The sequence below is a fragment of the Geospiza fortis genome, unplaced genomic scaffold (assembly GCF_000277835.1).
Source record: "Geospiza fortis unplaced genomic scaffold, GeoFor_1.0 scaffold97, whole genome shotgun sequence".
NCBI lineage: Eukaryota > Metazoa > Chordata > Aves > Passeriformes > Thraupidae > Geospiza > Geospiza fortis.
In genome coordinates, this window is record NW_005054343.1 from 3,880,093 (window position 1) to 3,898,894 (window position 18,802).

Here is an 18,802-nt window from a genome sequence, read left to right on the forward strand (position 1 = left end):
TGAAGTACTTTATGTATTTGTAACACTAGCTGCATAGAGCCAGTCCTAAAAGAGAGACATACAAGCAAACCTGTCAGTTATTTTGTCAATTGATTCAACAAAAGCCTGCATCACTTGGGGCAGAATGTAGCTTGTACTGGTTTGATTTCCAGAGCACACAAAAAAAATCTCAAGTCTCCATGTGAACATGAAGGCCAACAAAGAAGACTTTTCACCTTCTTAACAGAGATCATTTATGCTGCAAAGGGTATCAGAGAGCAGAAGTGGTTAGAGGTGGCCTAGGAAGTTCAGGACACAGCACACAGGAAGGCTGACTCAGCAGATCCTTCAAGGGTAAGAGGGATGGAGAATTGCTCCGGATTAATCACAGCATCAGAGCTTTCCACCAAGCTGCCAACTTGGCAATGCAAACAAATTGCCCCGTGCCAGACAAACCCAAGGATTACCTGTCTGCCATGCTGTTCCTGGTTTCCCGGGTTATGTCAGGAGCCGCCGGCCACGGCTGACTCACAACACTGTCAGAAGATGCATTTTCCTGAGTTAAAGCAGTCTCCAGTAATGATGGAGCATTCAGTCTGTCCACCTCCACTGGAGGCATGTCCAAAGAGTGGTGGCTGTGCTCAGAGTTGTGGCGGTTCCTGGGAGACAGCAGGTGCAGGGCAGAGGCAGCTGAGGCCATGCTGTCTGCGTGGTGCCCGGGCTCCAGCCCCTCCCCGGGCAGCGCGGGCGCCGCCGCCGCGAAGCTGCGCTGCAGGGTCTCGGAAGCAATCTCTGGGATATCCTGGGACATGGCTGTGGAAGCAGAGGAAATGACATCTGGGGAGCGCTCACGGGTGGGAGAAGCCTGGGGCACCACCAAGGGCTCCACTTCCTGCAGTTCCAGTGCTAGAGAGGAGTTTCCTGGTGCCACCTACAAACAGAAATGAAACAAGAGGCTTTAGGATAATGTGGAGACACTCCAAGAACTAACTGCCTCTGGAAACAGCCTGCTGTATCCTTTCCTCATGTGATTCCTTGGCTCCCACTCCTCCATCAGATGGAAAATGGTCCCAGCACTTGTAGTGGACTTTGAGCTGGGCTAACAACACACTTAAGCCAATGCTAGTTTGAACTCCCTTTCAAAAGAAAATGTAACACTAAATCTACCCCCCTGCTCTGCTCCAGACTCCCTCCTCTTTGAAGGAGAACATTAATTTTAACATTGAACATCTCCTGGACTGAAAACTTGTTTCAATTTCAAGCTTTGGTCATGATCTGTTCTACACTACACCTGGAAATTAAAATTTAGGGATAGGAAATCGTGATTTCACACTCAATAGACCAACAAGCAGGAATAAGCCTTTCCAGGTAGCACTGTCGCTTAACACAAAGGCTGACCAGTTCCAGCCACTGGGATGGTGACAGCACAAGCTAGAGCTGTCTCTCCATTGCTGTATCTCTATTTCAGAGACACACTGTTCTATATATGGACAAATTCCACCAACATGGCTGAGTAAACTGGACTGCACATCTGTGCCAGCAGCTGTGTTTTCCAAAGGGCACACACTATCCCTGTTAACATCCAAATAAGTGTAATTGCATAGAATCCTAGAAAGGTTTGCATTGGAAAGGACCTTAAAGCTCATCTCGTTCCAACCCCACTGCCGTGGGCAGGGACACCTTCCACTAGACCAGGTTACTCAAAGCCCCATCTAATCTGGCCTTGGACACTTCCAGGGATGGGGAATCCACAATTTTCCTGGGAAGTCTATGCCAGTCCCTTACCACCCCCTGGAAAAAGAATTTCCTCCTAACATCTAACACAAGCCTCCCCTCTTCTGGTTTAAAATCATTCTCCCATGCCCCATCCCTGTCTCCCCAAGCAAAAAGTCACTCTTTAAAGCACTAAAAGGGCACTCTGCTCCTCAGAGCCTTTTGTTCTCCAGGCTGAGCAATTTCAGCTTGTGGAGGCCCATACAGAGGTTCCTTGGCCCATGAGAAGGAAGGGAGCAGCATTTGGGGCCTTACTGGAACAGGTGCCTTTGGTGTAAGCTTGTCAGGGAGGCCTGGGATAAGAACAGAGTGACTCCTGGGACTGGTCTGGAGACTGCTGCTGCTGCTGCTCAGTGTGAGGCTGGTGTCCAGCTGCATCTTGGGGCTCACAGTCAAGTCTTCTGAAGCTCTGCAGAAACAGACACCAGCAAATCAAGAAGCCCAAAGAAAGGATTGATCTGTATCAAACACTCAAGGTGAGGAGATGGGGTACGAAGATCAGTGGAGGAGCCCTTGCTCTTTCCACCATGGTCAGCTGCTCCCTGTCAATGAGCACCTGCATCTTCTAGTCCCCACAGAGCCCAGAGACATACCAGGTGGAAACAACAAAAAAAGAAAAACAAGAGGCATTGCAATCTTTTAGAATTTGAAGGGTCAGTGAGAGAAGAGACCAATTGCATCTCCAGTGGACACGGTACAGAGTACAGGGAGAAACACAACACTATGAGATAGGTCTCTCTCCTATTCCCAACTCCCAGAAGGGAAGTTCTCCCCTGTTATGCAGCCCAATCCACTGTCACACTGTAAGATTTTCCTACCAGTCCTAATTCTCTCCCTGTCCTTGGTGGCTGCAGAGTTCTCTTACCTGTAAACAACGGCCCTTTGGGAAAAGCATGGAGAGCAACAAAACTGAGCTGCACAAACAGAATCCCTATGAGGCACACATAAAACACTCTTGTTGGCCTCTACATGACAACAGACACGTTCCAAGCTGCAACAGGGATGCAAACAGCTGCCTATACAGGGATGTTGGGACTCAGGCCAGTTTCTAACTCTGGTTACAATCTCCTCTCCTGCAAGACATGCTACAGCTCTGTGCTATCCCAAAGGCCTGTGCCAGTTCAGTTGCAGATGCATTATTTAACTCATGTGCTACTCACCTGGGCAGAGAGGCATCCGTGACAGAAGTGCTGCTCATGGCTGTGACTGCGGTCAGGGAACTGACACTGCTGCCTGGAGAGACAGCGATCTGCAAGGAAGCACAGCAGTCAGGATGGCACAGAGGGCAACAACACAACTCAGCCTGAGGAAGAAAGACTCCTAGAGAGTCTTTGGTGAAGAGGGAATAGAAAACATCCCCACAGGTTGGGTTGTTCTGCTAAGGTGCTCAGGTGCTGGTCAAAGGCAAATCTGAAAACATTCTCATCATATGGCTGTTTTTACTGGGGAGCTGCTGTCCCCAAAGTGACCTCACCAGTGCAGAGGCAAAGGGCTTATGGTACTCCAGAGGGGTCTCACAAGTCTGAACAGTCCCATCTACCTATCTGATCATTTCAGATCTGCATTCCCACAGGACCCCATCAGACAGGATGTGCAGAGGTGGCATCTTTTCTTCCATTACAGTTATATCATATCCCCATACACGTGTAAACCAGTAAGAGCAGTCTCCCAGCTCAGATAGAGTTATTTAGCAAACCCATATTTCTACAAAGCATACCTACATCAGTGGTTTTGCAGTTAAACACAGCCCTTACAACACAAGCTTAGGCCAGTTTAGCATTTCAGATGTGCCAAGAGGTCTCTGCTCAGTCTGGCTACATGCAGAGTTTCCTGTGTGCTCTGCATTCAGCTAGCAGAGCTTATCACAGTCATTACAGCTGGAAAGGGTGTCCAAAAGTACCAAAATCCACCCTCGTCCCTTGCATCACCATAACAGTGCTGCTCTCTGATTACCTGTTGAAGAGAAGTACTTGGTGTCATGAATGCATCTGGAGTCATCAGCTTGGGTTTGGCATCACTGGAGAGGGAGAGGAAGTCTGCTGGCACGGGCAGGTCCGCGATGCGCCGCAGGTCCGGCTGGGAGCCATGCACAGACTCCTTCTCAGAGCCCAGCCCCTCCGTGCCCAGATCAGCCATGTGGTCTGGAAAGGCTTCAAGGGAGAGGTACAAATCAGTCTGGAACTTCCCTCTAAAACTAAAGCTCTAGTTCCACGAAGTATAAACTTATGCCATTGTGTGCCATGCTTGATTCCAAAAAGAACAAGCAAAACCCCCGCAAGATCCCAGTCAAAGCTTAGAGCAAAGCAAATCCTGTGTTACGCTTTCTCTTTGTATGCCAGACTGGATTTTATCAGGCTTTGATAATAAAATGTCCAAGCTTCCTTTCTTCCCTAAAAGCAAGGCCAGTTGAACTGCCACATCCCAGAATGGTGAATGAGCTGAAAGAGCTCATCACAAACAGTCCAGCCCCCTCTACTCCCACAGCTCTGCTGTCACTCTGATCTCTTCCACCTGACAAGAGACAAACTCCAAGTTTCTTTCACAAGTGTCAAATCACCCAGGAAGGTGAACTCAAGCATGCACAAAGCATTAGCACTCCTGGTGTAACACATCCCAAACTCCATACTCACAACCAGGGTCTAACCAGCTTCCTGCTCCACTGCTACTCCCTATTCAGAACCCTTTATGCAATGACACCACTGCAGTACAACAAGATACCCAAAACCCTCCTGCTCTCCCCACCAATAACCTTTAGAGGCTCAGCAACACTGAAGACCAATTTAACACACATGCTCACCAAATTCTTCATGAGAGCCATGGGCAGGCATGGAAGCACTTGTGTCAGGGCTATGAAGAGGCTGGAATCTGATCTGCACATCCTGTAGGGCCCTAGAAAGAAACAAGCATCTCTGATCAGCTTAAGAACCACCAGGAGAAGACTTAAGGCATCATTAAGGCTCAGAAGATTTCTCTTCACTGAACTAATTCCCTTGGAAAATGCTTCAGTGTTTTCTGCCTGTCACAGAAGCAACAGAAGCTGATCCTCACTCAGCCGTGTCACCCAGTTCTGCCACCCAGGGTATCTGAGATGCTTCCCAGCACTTGTGTGTGAGCACAACTCTGAAATCACTCATAGCCATGGAAATACAAGCTTGTCACACCATTCAGGGCTACCTCCTGTAAGGCCATACACACCACAGCCAGAAATTTCTGTGGGGCCAAGTAGCTTTTGTTATGAGCAAAAGAATTGAACTTAAATTTCTACAGGTCAGTGCAGGATTAGGACAAACACGGACAGCTGCACACAAATACTCACTTGGTGTGAACACAGAAGAGTTTTATCAGCACACCTGCTGCTGATTCAACAGCCCCAGAGCCCTGAGCACCTTCTGGAAGGGAGACAGAGGTAAAATATGAAGTTGCATGGAAACTACACACAAAGTACTACAAAAGCATCACAGCAGGATGAACTGACAGCAAATAACCAGCATTATACAGATTCTCTTTATCAATGATCTGGATGAGGGGATCAAGAGCACCCTCAGTAAATTTCCAGACAACTCCACAGAATCACAGAATATTCTGAGCTGGAAGGGACCCATGATGATCGTTGGCCCTGCACAGAACACCCCAAGAATCACTGCATGTGCCTCAAAGAACTGTCCAAATGCTTCTTGAACTCAGACAGGCTCAGCGCTATAATCACTGCCCCAGGGCACCTGCTCCTGTGCCCAACTAGCCTCTGGATGAAAAACTTTTGCCTGATATCCAGCAAAAACCTCCACTGACTCAGCTTTATGCCATTTCCTTGAGTCCTGACACTGGTCATGAGACTGAAAAGATCAGTGCCTGGCCCTCGTGAGGATGCTGGAATGAGGTCTTCCCTCAGTCTCCTCCAGACTGAACAGACCAAGTGACCTCAGCCACTCTCCATCCAGCTTCCCCTTCACCATCCTCATGGCCCTCTTTTGGACACTCTCTAACAGCTTAGTGTCCTTTTTATATTGTGGTGCCCAAAACTGCACATGGGACTCAAGGCTGCACCACTGCAGAGCAGAGCAAGACAATCCCCTCCCTTGCCTGGCTGTGGATGCTGCACCACATCAGGCACGAGTGTTGATGTGCTGGAAGAGAGGAAGGGCCTACAGAGGGGTCTGGACAGGCTGGATTGATGGGCTGAGGCCAATTGTGTGAGGTTCAACAAGGCCAAGTGGCAGGTCCTCTGCCTGGGCCACAACAACCCCCTGCAGCACCATGGGCTGAGCAGAGTGGCTGCAAAGCTGCCCAGGGGGAAAGGGCCTGTGGGTGCTGGTTGAGAGCACCTTAAAATGAGCCAGCATGTGCTGAGGTGGCCAAGAAGGCCATTGGCATCCTGGCCTGTTTCAGCAACAGTGTGACCAGCAGGACCAGGGCGGTGACCAGGCCACACCTTGAATCCTTTGCTCCAATGCCTGACAACCCAGCTTAAGCCTGGTGAAGAAATTTTTCCTAACACCCAATCAAACCTCATTGGGCACAACCTGAGGCTGTTTCCTCTTGTCTTGTTATTTGGGAGAAGTGACTAGCCTTTCACAAGAAAATCAGAACAAGCCAGGAAAGAAATCCTGACCACACAGCAGCCAAATTTTGTCACCTACCTACACTCAAGTTGTCAGTTTCCTCCTCTGCCGGGAGCACCTCGGTGTGCCGCAGCCGGCAGCGGCTCACGGCCTGGATGCCAAAGCTCAGCACTGGGTGGGTCAGGAGGAACTCTGAGATGGAGCTGAAGTAAGCCTTGCCCTCCTCCTGGTTCTGCATCAACTCCATCACATACAAGACCTGGAAATGGTAAATCAGAGCTTTCAGAGCAGACCATGCACATGTGTGGGGACTACAGAGCTGAGCATCCAAACCAGATTGGGAACAAGGGAAATAATGTGAGGAATAAAGCCTGGATCTTGAAATTTGAAATGGAACACTCAAGAGAACCACAAGCACCACACTCTCAAGGGAGTCAATGTTGATCAAGAACTCAATCCTACCATGTCAGACACAAGTATCTCCAAATGAGAGCTTTACAAAGGGTGAGAAATAATGCTTAAGGCTCCTAAGGATTACTCAGCTGAACTGCTGCCCTTTTTCATCAAACAGTGATGTGTCAACTTCTGCATTTTTATCTACTAACATGCAAATCCCAGACCTAGGCAGCAGAACCAGTCACAACATAAGGCCAATTCTGCTTCAACCACCATTTCCCACAAGCAGCAACAAAATGAACTACTTACTTTTCTCTGCACATCACTCAGTATCAGATACTCAGCTGAGAGGTCCAGGCAGACTTTCAGGCTGGGAAGAATATTCATGGAGCTGAAGATGTCAGGAGAAAAGCTACATATACAAATAAGAGGGAGGGGGTGCAGACAGCAAGGTAGATTAGCCCAACCAGCATGATTGCTACAAAACTGTACTAATTACCAAAACTCCCACGGAACATTAAGGAGTTTACAGCCCTATTACAGTGCAACCACCCACTAGAACAGAAACTCCTTTGCTGAAATCAATGCTGACACCAGCTGAGAAAGCAGCTGGGAGATGGCATGATAGGATCAAGTTATGGATTCTGAACACTGAAATGGAAGGTGACACTTAGTCATTACTCATCATGTTCCATATTCATAGGAGTACAAGAGTCAATGCTGCAGATTTAAAAGTAAAACTTCACCAAATCAAAATAACCCTTCCACAAGTTTTGGACCTTCTGAAGTGTGAGGTGGAAAAAGCAGCACTTGGCTCTATGTAATTTCTTCTAATTTAAAGAGGGAAAATCCAAAGTGGCCCTAAGCATGTGTGTGGTAAGAAAGGCCATGATCCACCAACAGAAAAATAAAATCAGGGAACCTAAACTGAGTCAAGGGATGCATTTCTGGGCCTAGGCAGCACAACATTTAAGCCTTGGATAATTTCTTAAGCTCTATCAACACAGCAGCTTCTCAAAATTTAAACAGAAAAAGCAGTAATAGGAAAAGATCCTAGATTGGTTATTGAATATCTAAAATCTCCAGAGAAGAAAACACTCAAGGTGTGCAGTTCTGTTGTGCAATCTCCCCTCCTGCCACAGCTATGTCTGTGCTTTACAGAACAAGGCAAAGACAACAGATCTTGGTAACACAAATAATAAAAGTATAAAACTTCCCTGGCCTTGCCTAAGCTTGACCTGACAGTCCGCCAGAGCTGAGAGCTTCCAACAACAGGCTGGAATGGCCAAGGAGTAGAATCCATGGGACATCAGGGATCACCTTTGTAAATTCAGTACCCTTAAATGCCAGCCTTCAGGGGCATCCAGGCACACGTACCGAACAGTCTGCAGACAGGTCCAAGACACCGTGCACCACATCTTCAGTTCTCTGTTCTGTTCGGCTCCTGTGATGAGAAACCTCCAGAAGGGAACTCTGTAGGCACAACAGATCCAAATTCTCTTAAAGAAGATTGATCCTTCCCACAAAAGCTCCTCACAAGCTACCCATGGCTGATTTTACCCAACCATGGCTCAAAGTTCCCAGAAAATTTCTGCTCTGAGGCAGACTAGAAACCACTACACCTCTCAGAAACCTTAATACCACAACTGACTGAAGAAACAATAAGTTATATTTTCAGCAACAGCAGTTGAAATTTGGAGGTCTAACAGGCTATTTAAGACTGACCATACCACACACCTGAGAGGACCCCTTAATTTAGAATTCTCATTACTTTCATGAAATTGGCACTATGATTAAAGTCACTTTAGGTTGTGCTTCAGAGTCTTATTTATTTCTCCACCACTAGAAAAGTGACTACAAAGATGACAGGATTTGTTCCTGCTATTAAGCTAATTTTTTTAAGTATGATTCAGTTACAAGGAACTTTCAAGGCAAGGCAGAGTTAGAAAACAATGCTGAACTTTAACACTTCAAGCACAGGATTGGGGACTTACTCTGGATCTTGTTTTTTATGGTTGTCACAAAAGAGCAGGCAGGAAAGAGGTCTACCATCATGGGGTTTCCACTCATGAAGACACCTGGGAATAAATCAGAGAAAACATCCAAGTGTGAAGGGAGTGGTAAATGAGGAGAATGCTGAACACACAACTCCTTGTCCAGAAGCCACAAATGAATACTGACTTGTAACTCTCCTTATACAAAATAAGGAGATCACACAGACAAATATTGCTACCAATAAATAAATAAAATCCCATGTTGTCTTTTGGTCTGATGTCTTAACAAAAACACAATGCAAAAAGAAGTCAACATTGAGAAGAACAGCTCAGAGCAGCTTCCTGCATTTACACAGACAGTGCAAAAAGTTTGACTACAGCTTGTGCAAAGCACAGAACTCCTGTCTCCAGACACAAATCTCTGTTTTTTCCATAAGCCTGTGGCCAGTGGTGCAATTTTTCAGCAACAAATTACAAACACTTATGCTGTATCTTTATAATGTCCTGAGAATGACCATCACAGATAATTCTGTATCAAGGAAATTCTCCCAGAGAAAATGCTGCTCTCTGTTCCAAGATCCTTCATTTCCCAATTCTCCAGTTACCTTGGCTCATCCTGTCCCTCAATATAGATCTGCCAGAATTTTACAAAACCATCATGGCTTGCTGTGGCCAACACAGTTCCATCTGGAGAAAGTGCTCCCTCGCTCAGGCACTACACAGAGGGGGGGAAAAGAGACACAGAAAAGTAATTTTACAGTTTTTCTTACTTTACAAGAAGAAAAGGCTCTATCTTCAAGCAAGAATTTGACTAACAATCTGATAGTAGAGAAGGCCAGAGTGATTTCTAACAGAAACTGGTAGCCTCTAACATTAAACCTTTTAACCCTACACAGAACAATTGACAGGCACCCTCTTTCTTGGTAATAATAAACTATCATCTTTCCAGACAGCAAATTCAAGTACAAGGGATTCTGTTGCCACTGCTCTTACTCTTATTCATGTTATGAGTAGAGCTCATTTTGGTTTGGGCTCTTCTGGCTTTTCACAATCATAATTGCCTCACAACTGTTTTTTTATAGCCAACTGTCCTAAGAACTGCAGCTCCTGAGACACTAAAACCCAAAGAAAACCCAAAAAACCCAAGTCTGTACCGTGCTGTGGCCTTTCACCACAATGAAGCCTTCTTTGATATCAGGCACTTCCACTGGCCAGGAGCTGTTGTTGGTTCGGATGATGTCCAAGTCCCAAACCTCTGCCTGGAAAACAAACATGCAGACACACAGGTTTATTTTTATAACCACTGGTATGATCCAGAGAACTTCCTAGATCCTTATCTTATGGGCTGACACACCAGCCCAATGGAAGTGTGTGACATACACCTTCCCATTTCCACACAATTTGGCCATTCAATCCTGGCACTGTACATAACACAGGGAATTGCTCTTCGCATTTTTAGCTGCTGCCCACCAAGCCCCTCCCTCAGGTACTGGCTCAGCCTGAACAGATAAGTGATGTCTCTGTTTCAAGTGGTCTTTGGCATTTGATGATGAGCAGAAATTCCCTTTCCATCCTCCTGAGGCCCAGAGAATGATCTCTCCTGGGAAGAGAGGAACCCAACATCTTACAGGAGGATCCCCAACATGGACTACACAGGAGCCTTTACAACTTCATTGCAAACTCAGCTCTTTCCTCCATTAAATTCTCTCCTAATGATAAATGAGGGCAATGTTTCCAAAGCAGTTTCCTTACCCTGTCCTCATGCAGCAATGCCAGGGTCTGGCTGCCCTCCTCGCCGCTCTCCTCGTTGTCATCGGGGATGAAGGGGCACCAGATGATTCTCCGGAAGGTGTTCAGGGGGGTGTTGTCAGGTCGCTTGATGTTAACCAAGATCTCCTCTCTGATCACCAGGGTTAAGAAATGTAACATTCTGGCTCTGTTACTAATGCCCAGCAATAATCTGTTCAGGCTTGGTCTGCTGTTTTAACAAGGGGTTTTGGGCCATTGATTCAAAAAGGAAGCAGGTAAAGGGATTCTGCTGAGAAAGCAGCCAAGCTAGAGTTTCTTCACTGACAGGAGAGCTTCAGCTTACAAAAGTTTATAGGTTCTCACAATTTTCTCTTGCAGGCTGCTGTGACAGGATAAGCACAACAGGGGCACACAGCCACGTCTGAATGTGCAATCCATCAGACAGCTAATGATTAAATGATTTGTTAGCATTGCAACACTGCCAGAGAAAGACACAAGAGCTACCATACTGCCTCCAGCTGAGTGCTTGAGTGCACCACCACAAATCAGGGCTTCAACAACTACCACCACCTTTGCTCCAGTTGCTCTTGAAATGATGGTGCACAATTAAAATTAAAAAGCTACACTCTGAGGTGACATACCTCACATGTTTCCCAGAAGCACTGAGCAATCACTCCTAGCAATTAAAAGGAAAATATTTAGGGTAATGAACACTGAAAATAAATTTCAGGGCCACTAAAAGGATGACAGGTTTGGAAGGAAGATAGTGAGTGGATGGGATGTCTAGCCTCTTCCCTAGAGAAGTAACTGAGGAAAAGAGGTAGAATCAGACAAGATAAGCCTCTGTCACACACTTGAGGTGACACTGTCCACACCCAAGCTGCTACAGACTGACACTTCTCACTGTCTACTTTGCCTGGACCAGGAGCACTGAGGTGCTCCTACAATCTCAAGCATTGCAATATCAAGTAATGACTGCTGAATGCAGGTAAAAGTTGCCAGATTTGACACTCTGGAAGGGGTATAACGATCCCATCTTTCCCCTGCAAGCTGCTCTTCTGCAAAAGCTACAAAATCAAAGGGTAACGTTGGGGTTGCATTCACATCTAATCATTACGCAGAGGCTGACAGGAGATGTATTTGGACAAGATACTGGATTTTTTCTTTATCCATGGCCAGGCGCCAGACAAAAAGGTTGCCAGCCTCGTCCAGGCAGGCCAGCTGGTTGGAGTTGAGGTGAGCAAAGGCCAGGTCTGCCACACCTCCTGTGAATCCCTTCAGCAAGGTCCGCTCAGCAGTGCTGACGCTCAACACCCGCACCATGGCAGAGCCATTGCTGGCAGCTGTGAGACACACAGAGGGACAAGTCACCATTCATGCCTGTGGTTTCTCTGCACAATTCTCATAAACTTCCCAAAACTCTCATAAACTTCTCATAATTCCCAGGATTATCCTCATTAAATGCTGCAATTAAATGCCAGGCCTGGACCTCCATCCTGAGCTTGCCACGCTTCCAAGGCTGACCTCCAGTGACAGTGAATTAATTTTGTTTGCAATTTAATTTTCAGTTAGTTTTAATTAAATTCAATTAAATTTTCAGCTTAATTTTTCATGGAGAAAAGGAGCCACTGAGAGGCAGATAGCTCAGATACATGTTCTGTAAGGGGAAGCAAAAGGCATGAGCATTCACCCTGCAGAAAGCCCTCCTTTTTGGCTTGCATGACTGAAAAGAAGATGCTTCAGAACATGAGCACACTAAGCAAAGTTTCCAGCTTTCCCTTTTCAGACAGACACCAATCCCTACAAAGCAGGCAGTCTTACAGGGATCATGGTGCTTTCACTTCCTGATGCCCATGTCAGCCCTAGCAAACCACTCAGCTTCCCAGTGTTACTACACCCAAGCTTTTAAAATACTTTTAAAAGGGTCAGACATCCTTAAGCTACTCTAAAATAATCTCAGCTAGGAAAAAAACAAAAAGAGCAGAGTAGCAGGTTTCATCAAAGACCAGATAAACTGGTGTGAGAACTAAGAACAAAGAGACACAGACACTCTCTGCTTCTATGAGAGCAGAAAGAGACACTGTAGATAACTAAGCGTTCATTTCATAGAACTCTTAAGGTTGGAAAATACCTTTAAGATCATCATGTCCAACCAGCACAACCCTTATGTTCACCACTAAACCATGTCCTCAAGTGCCATAACTATGTGTTTTTGAACACTTCCAGGAATGGTGACTTCACCACTTCCCTGGGCAGGGCAGTTCCAACGTTTTAATTTTTCCTAATATCCAATTTAAACCTTCCCTGGCACAACTTGAGACTGTTTCCTCTCATCTTGCCACTTTCTTTCCCATATGCTGTGAAACAATCTTTCCCTGTGTTGTTCTGCTTTCTCTATTGCACAAGGCACTGCATCTGCATGCTCTTTGGATCCTCAAAATTTAGCCTTAAACTCAAGTCTAAATTTATGCAAGCAAATCCATCACAAACACTTATCTGCTCAAATTACCATGGGGCTGTTTCTGTGCTTTGCTACAGAGCAGTTTGTTTGCTGCAGAAATATTTAATTAGAGGAGGAATATGAACATCAGCTCTCCAGTAAAACCAATGTAGTCCTTCAACTTTTCCTACATCCCCACTGAGTCCTTCTCTTTTATTTCTAACTCTCCCACATAAACTCTTCTCTCCACCATTGCTTATATTCCCTCTACAACAGCACTCTGATCTGAGTATTGCAAGGTATGTTTCAATTAGTGCCAGTTATGTTGTTCTGATGCAAACTCTGCCTTTCTTACTGATACACAGAGCAACAGAATACAAATCACATCCAAGACAAGAAAGTAACTCACCTCTAATGGCATAAGCCAGGTAAGAGTTTGAGACAGCTATCAGATTGCCATAGTAGTACTTCTGCTCCCAGTCATATCTAGCAACAGGCTGTATTTTCACCTGTTCAGAAGAAAGCAAACAAAACATGAGAAATGTCTGGAATTATTTTTTCCATCTTTGTGGTCCCTTAGGTCACTGCACACTAAGGAATAAACTGGAACAGAAAATGGAAAAACACAAAATGGAAAATTAAGGAACAAAGTGGAAAAAGTCTGAGTGGATCAAGACCAAATGTCTCTCTCCTAATCATCAGCATTTGTTCAGAGCATGGCTTAGTTCTCTGCTCAGCACCAGCTCTAATTTCAGCATATTGGTTCTTGCAGCTCTGACCTGCTGGCCAGAGCTCTCAGCAGGACTGATGCCAGCAAAACAGCCAGGGAAACCCTTCCTTCAGGGTGCAGGGAGGAAACAACCAGCAGAAAAATCATGTTTGTGGAGAAAGGACACTTTCCCAGGAACCTACAGCTTAGATCATGAACTTCTGAAAATGAGAAGATAACTCAGACAGACTCTGGAATAATAGAAACAATCAGCTACAAGATACTGCTCCAACTTTTTCTCCTTGTTAGTCTCTGACAAACTTCTACCTCATTACAAACTCCTATGACACAAGAAAGCAGATATTCATTTCTGTTTAAAAATATTCAAGCATGAGCTGATGTGACTAAAAAAGAGACAGACCATGCTTTCTCTTGCTCCTTACCTTGTTACTCCCTCTGGCCTTGCTGGTGATGCTGGAATCACTGCTGGCCACCACCTCCACGTCTTTTGCTGATATCACTAAGCAGGTGGAGCTGTCATCACCAGAAAGGCAGCTTTAAAAAAAAAACAAAGGGGAGAAAAATCAGACAGGACTCACAGGAACAGAATATTTAATATTTTATGTTAAATTCATAATTTTAACAGCAACACAGCAGGATCTGTGCATCTAAGAGCTTGAGCTGAACAAGTGAAGACAAAACTCTTCTCAGCTGAGTCTCCCTTCCCTGTGTGTCACAGGTTTGAGAGAGTCAAACGCCTGCTTTGTTCAGCCTAAAAACCTTCAGTTCATTTCACTTGAGCACAGACCTACATTTGATTCACATCCCCAGCACTGGAAGGTATGAAGGAACCAAAACCAACCAGCTGAACCTCATGAACAAAACAGTGCACACTGCTCGTGGTTCTCATGGCATCCTCTTTCAAAACCATGACCAGAGCACCCAAGCAGAAGCTACTTCCATGCTCTGCAACACCTTAGGTGTTGGGTCCCTGAAGGAGTCCTGCTGGACATCTACAGGGGAACCACAGTTTCAACCAGAGCCCTCATGATTTACATTCACTCTTATGTGCAATTTTCACCATGTACAGTCCTGTTTCCCTTCTCTGAACAACTCTGCAGGTATTCTTTGGTTCCTGAGATGCAAGGGTGGCAGACTCCATGCATCAGCCTCACAAAAGCTACAAAAGCTCTAACCATGAGCAGTGGCTCACAGCTGCCACCTGAACTGAACACAAAACCCATTGTCAGAGGCCCAGCATGAATCTCCACGCTCCGGAGAACCGAATCTGAGCTGTTTTCTGTTCACTCTCAGCATTTCTTTGGCAAAACTTACATGACTTGTTTCTCCTGCAGGGCTCCTAGGGAGATGCTGCGATGCACTGGCTTGGCCAGAGCAGCTCCATCTCCACTCCCAAGGGGGTCAGGCACCAGCAGCCCATTCAGGTCCCCGTTGTACGAATTCGACGGCCTCTGGTTCTCATTCACCGAACCTGAGGAAAAGCAACACCAGCTGTGCCCAATGTGCATTTAAAAGAAACAGCACTGTGTGAAATACACCACCTCCAGGTGCTTTTTGTCAGCTTCTATTCTTCTGTCAGGTAGAATATGCTGAATTAATTGGGACAAGTGTTCAACAAAAAAAATGTGTAAGAGACCTCCTGTGTGATGACAAACTCACCTTCACACATCTGAGTGAAACAGTTTTTTTTTCTTCACAAGCAAATCAGAGAAACTCCAAAGAGTATGTTTCAAGGAACTTAACCTGGCTCAAGGAGCAAATAGCTTTAGATCAGAAAGACTAAGCTGGTAATTCAGGTTTACTGAACCAAGTGCCAGACCAAAAGGTTCTTGACAAGTCAATTCTAACCCTCAGGCCTGCAGAGACCTCTGAAGTGCAGCAGTGCAGGGATCAGCTGCAACATTTGGGGCTGGCTGGAAACAATACATTTGTAACTTTCCAAAACCGGCTTCTGACCGTGAGACCTCAAAGTCCAGGTGTTTAAGTAATTTTCCTAGGAAACTCTGCAGCTGTGCATTTGGAATTCCCGTATTTTTCCCTTGGTTGAACAACCACAGAGAAGTTTATAGCAGTCAAATTTTGTGTAAAGCAGCCATTTGTTCAGAGCCCCAGCTGTGCTCTGAAGAGTGTGTATGCCCTGACTTTGCACATCTGGCCTAGCAGCAGGTGCTTGGTGGCTTCCATGCCTTCTGAAGGCTTTAGGAGGGGACAGACATAACAGGGGGTGAAGGAGACTCTTCTTCACTAGCAAGGCAAATATTTGACAACCCCCACTGCAGAGCAAGGCCCCCCCATCTGCACCCCCACATCAGCACACCAAGGAAAAGCCGCCTGTCTCAGCGAATCCTTGCTGGAAATTTTCGCTGGTTTTGAAACCCGAAATTTCGTATACTGTTGCCAGGTAACAACTGCTGCTGAGCTTTTGCAAAATGGCTGCTCCCAGGACCAGAACTCCCCATCTCTGGCACATAGAACAAACCTAAACATAACTGGGGCCAAGAGGCAGATCCTTCCAAAGTGAGACAACCTTTCTGCTACTGAATAGGCTTCAACAGATCAGGGTGATGCTGCTGCCTAAAACACAACTGCAATTATTCATTTGCCAGAAGAGTATTTTAAGCTTGCCTGTTTATGAAGAGTCATTATGGACACAGAAATGGGCAGTGACAGGGTACCCCAATGCAGGGACAATTTGGGCACGCACCTCAGTGTAAAAAAGCAGCAGCACTCACACAGCACAAGGAAATTCAGGGAAGGGAATGTGATCCAGCACCTCCCACTGGTGCTGTGCTTGCTGTCACAGGATTAAGATGTGCCCCTTATTCCTACAGCATAAGGTGGGTGCTCGTCCAGTTGCAGCTACTTCCACGGACAGCACTTGATCCTTTGTGACCAAAGGCAGGAAAATATTCCCTACAGAAAAAGCATCCAGTCTCCCAGAGAAAGATGATACGTGCTTTGCCCTTTTGCAGCCACAGCAAAGCCTCATGTAAGTACTGCTGCTCTTTTACACACAGCAGGACAGTGATGTTTGCTCCATGGGAAAAAGGAAGGAGGAAACACTCCCCAGAGGCTGATGGGCCCAACAACAGCTCACCCAAGTTCAGGAAGGGGCACAGCTCAGTCTGTGTTAGTGAAACCCAGACAAACACAGGTGCTGTCTGTGCACAGTCCTCAAGGCATAAAAGAAGGGAAGAGGCTCTGTTTAGTAAGAACATGAACTAAACCAAAAGGTTAAGCTAGACTGGTAGATCGAGGTCCCAAAGGGAAAGAAGGGTGTTTGTGTTCATTACCTTTTCAAAGAGCAGAAGCAGTCAGAGCTGAGACTGAACTCTTCCTGCTCCCACCACCAGCTGCACCAGGAGATGCCAGCCTGTACTGAACACTGCCCTGATACACCATGAGCAGGGTGAGCCCACATAACACCTGCTCAGCAGCAGAGATCTCTGCATGGATCGAAGGATCCTGCTCACCACCAGCAGGGATGCTCCTCCTCAGCACAGTGGCACTGACAGCCTGTCCCCACATCCCAGCAGGCAGGTCCATGCTTTGGCAACAGCTACTGAAGCACTGGATGAAGTTTGCCAAAACAGGGAGAAACTGTGTCAGGAGAGACAGACTGGGTAGTGGATGACATTTTCACAATCACCAAGCCCAGCAGAATTAAAGAAGTATTGTGACAGTGGTAAACTCTTTAGAGCAGGGAGTGTTTCTTGTCACCTGCCTGGACAGGACCTAGAGGAACACAACACTGCTCACAGTACCTGCACCTGGTACTGCAAAACTTGAAGGCTCCCCTATTCCTCTCCCCTGGCATCCTAACAGGAGGTTCAGAGACTTTCAGCCAACATGTGCACTCTTCTTCTTCCCCTTATTAAGTCCATCTTCTCGAGTTTATTTGCTGTTACCCAGGCAGTGATTTCTGCTGAGAACCAGCACAGGCTCCTTCTATGAACTTCCTGCCCACTTGCTCCTCTCCTCTCAAACCCTTCTTGTGCACTGGAGCTGACAGAGAAGGTACAAAGAGAATGAACAGGAAAGAAGAATGAAAGAAATAAGCCATACTCTGTCAGTAACTCCTTGACCTCAACCAGCAGGAGAAGCTGCTTCAGGAGAAAGTCAAGTCACCTTGAGCAACAACTCCAAGCATTTCTCAACCACAACATATCCTTTCAGCTCACAAACTGCTTGTGAAATGAGTGTTCCCCATCCCTGTACTGAGCTTCCTTCCAGTCTTCCAAGTACAGTGCTGCACTACAAACAAAAAATGTATTCTTCTTGTAAGAATTAGAATCCAGGAACATGCTAGCACTCCAGAAACCACAGAAACTATTCCAATTAATGAGGAGATTCTCTAAGGGTAGTAGAGCTCATGAAGCTGCCTTCCTGTAGATTTCTTCCATCACTTCACAGGCCTCTATAGCCCTCCACAACATTCCCACACCCAATCTCTCTTCCTTTTGGCCCAGCAAAAGGCAGCACACATGGCAGCTGCTTCTGTGGTCTCAGGACATTTTGAAGTTATATTATTCCTGTCCTGTCTTCCCCTTGAAAGGAGCACAAGAGGGGCATAACTCTGTCCTCTACCCAGGGGCTAAGATATTTTTGCAAAGCGTTCATCTCTCAGCCTCCTTCAGAGTGTTAACTCACTACATTTGACTGAAACACCACGGCAGGTTCAAGAAGGGAGATGAGAGAGAGCCGAAGCTCCAGGAGAGTGGGAACACTATCCAGCTGACTCCTGAGCCCGCTGCTGATACTCCTACAGGCAGAGGGGAGCCCGCTGAACTCTGAGCAGAGAGATATAATAGTTCAGAGCACAGGGAAAAGACTCACAACCACTTCAGAAGAGATATCTGCGATCCCATTTCACGCACAAATAAAGAGAGTGAAAAGTTCCTGTAAAGGGGGAAGCTGGCACTGATCTCGGAGCAGCCTACCAGCCCCTTCCACTCAGCCCAGAGAGACACCTGGGAAACACTCCAAGCACTCCTGGGAAGGGGGAACACTCGTGTCAGGGAGGTCGGGGCTGTTCAACTCCCAGCAGCAGCACCTCCCAGCTGAATGGAGCCCCGAGACGGCCGCAGCAGCGAGCCCCGGGCCCGGCCTGCTCTGCTCTGCCCAGCGCCACCAACCCCGTCCCCCAAGGCTGGTCCCCAGCCCGGGGGCTCCTCTCCTCCTC

The 18,802-nt window shown here is 46.5% G+C and overlaps 1 protein-coding gene across 1 annotated transcript in view; it reads right to left on the reverse strand.

Annotated features, from left to right (window-relative positions):
• Window positions 1–15,289, reverse strand: part of EDC4 (enhancer of mRNA decapping 4) — a 29,243-nt gene extending 13,954 nt beyond the window's left edge. The window contains 18 exon segments of the mRNA XM_014307748.2: window positions 447–910; window positions 2,008–2,161; window positions 2,913–3,001; window positions 3,706–3,902; window positions 4,550–4,641; window positions 5,069–5,141; window positions 6,390–6,570; window positions 7,017–7,119; window positions 8,085–8,180; window positions 8,702–8,785; window positions 9,307–9,416; window positions 9,856–9,960; window positions 10,454–10,601; window positions 11,604–11,793; window positions 13,300–13,399; window positions 14,043–14,154; window positions 14,935–15,091; window positions 15,280–15,289. Coding sequence (XP_014163223.2) covers window positions 447–910; window positions 2,008–2,161; window positions 2,913–3,001; window positions 3,706–3,902; window positions 4,550–4,641; window positions 5,069–5,141; window positions 6,390–6,570; window positions 7,017–7,119; window positions 8,085–8,180; window positions 8,702–8,785; window positions 9,307–9,416; window positions 9,856–9,960; window positions 10,454–10,601; window positions 11,604–11,793; window positions 13,300–13,399; window positions 14,043–14,154; window positions 14,935–15,091; window positions 15,280–15,289 — 2,465 coding nt within the window.
• Window positions 15,290–18,802: the final 3,513 nt, after the last annotated feature.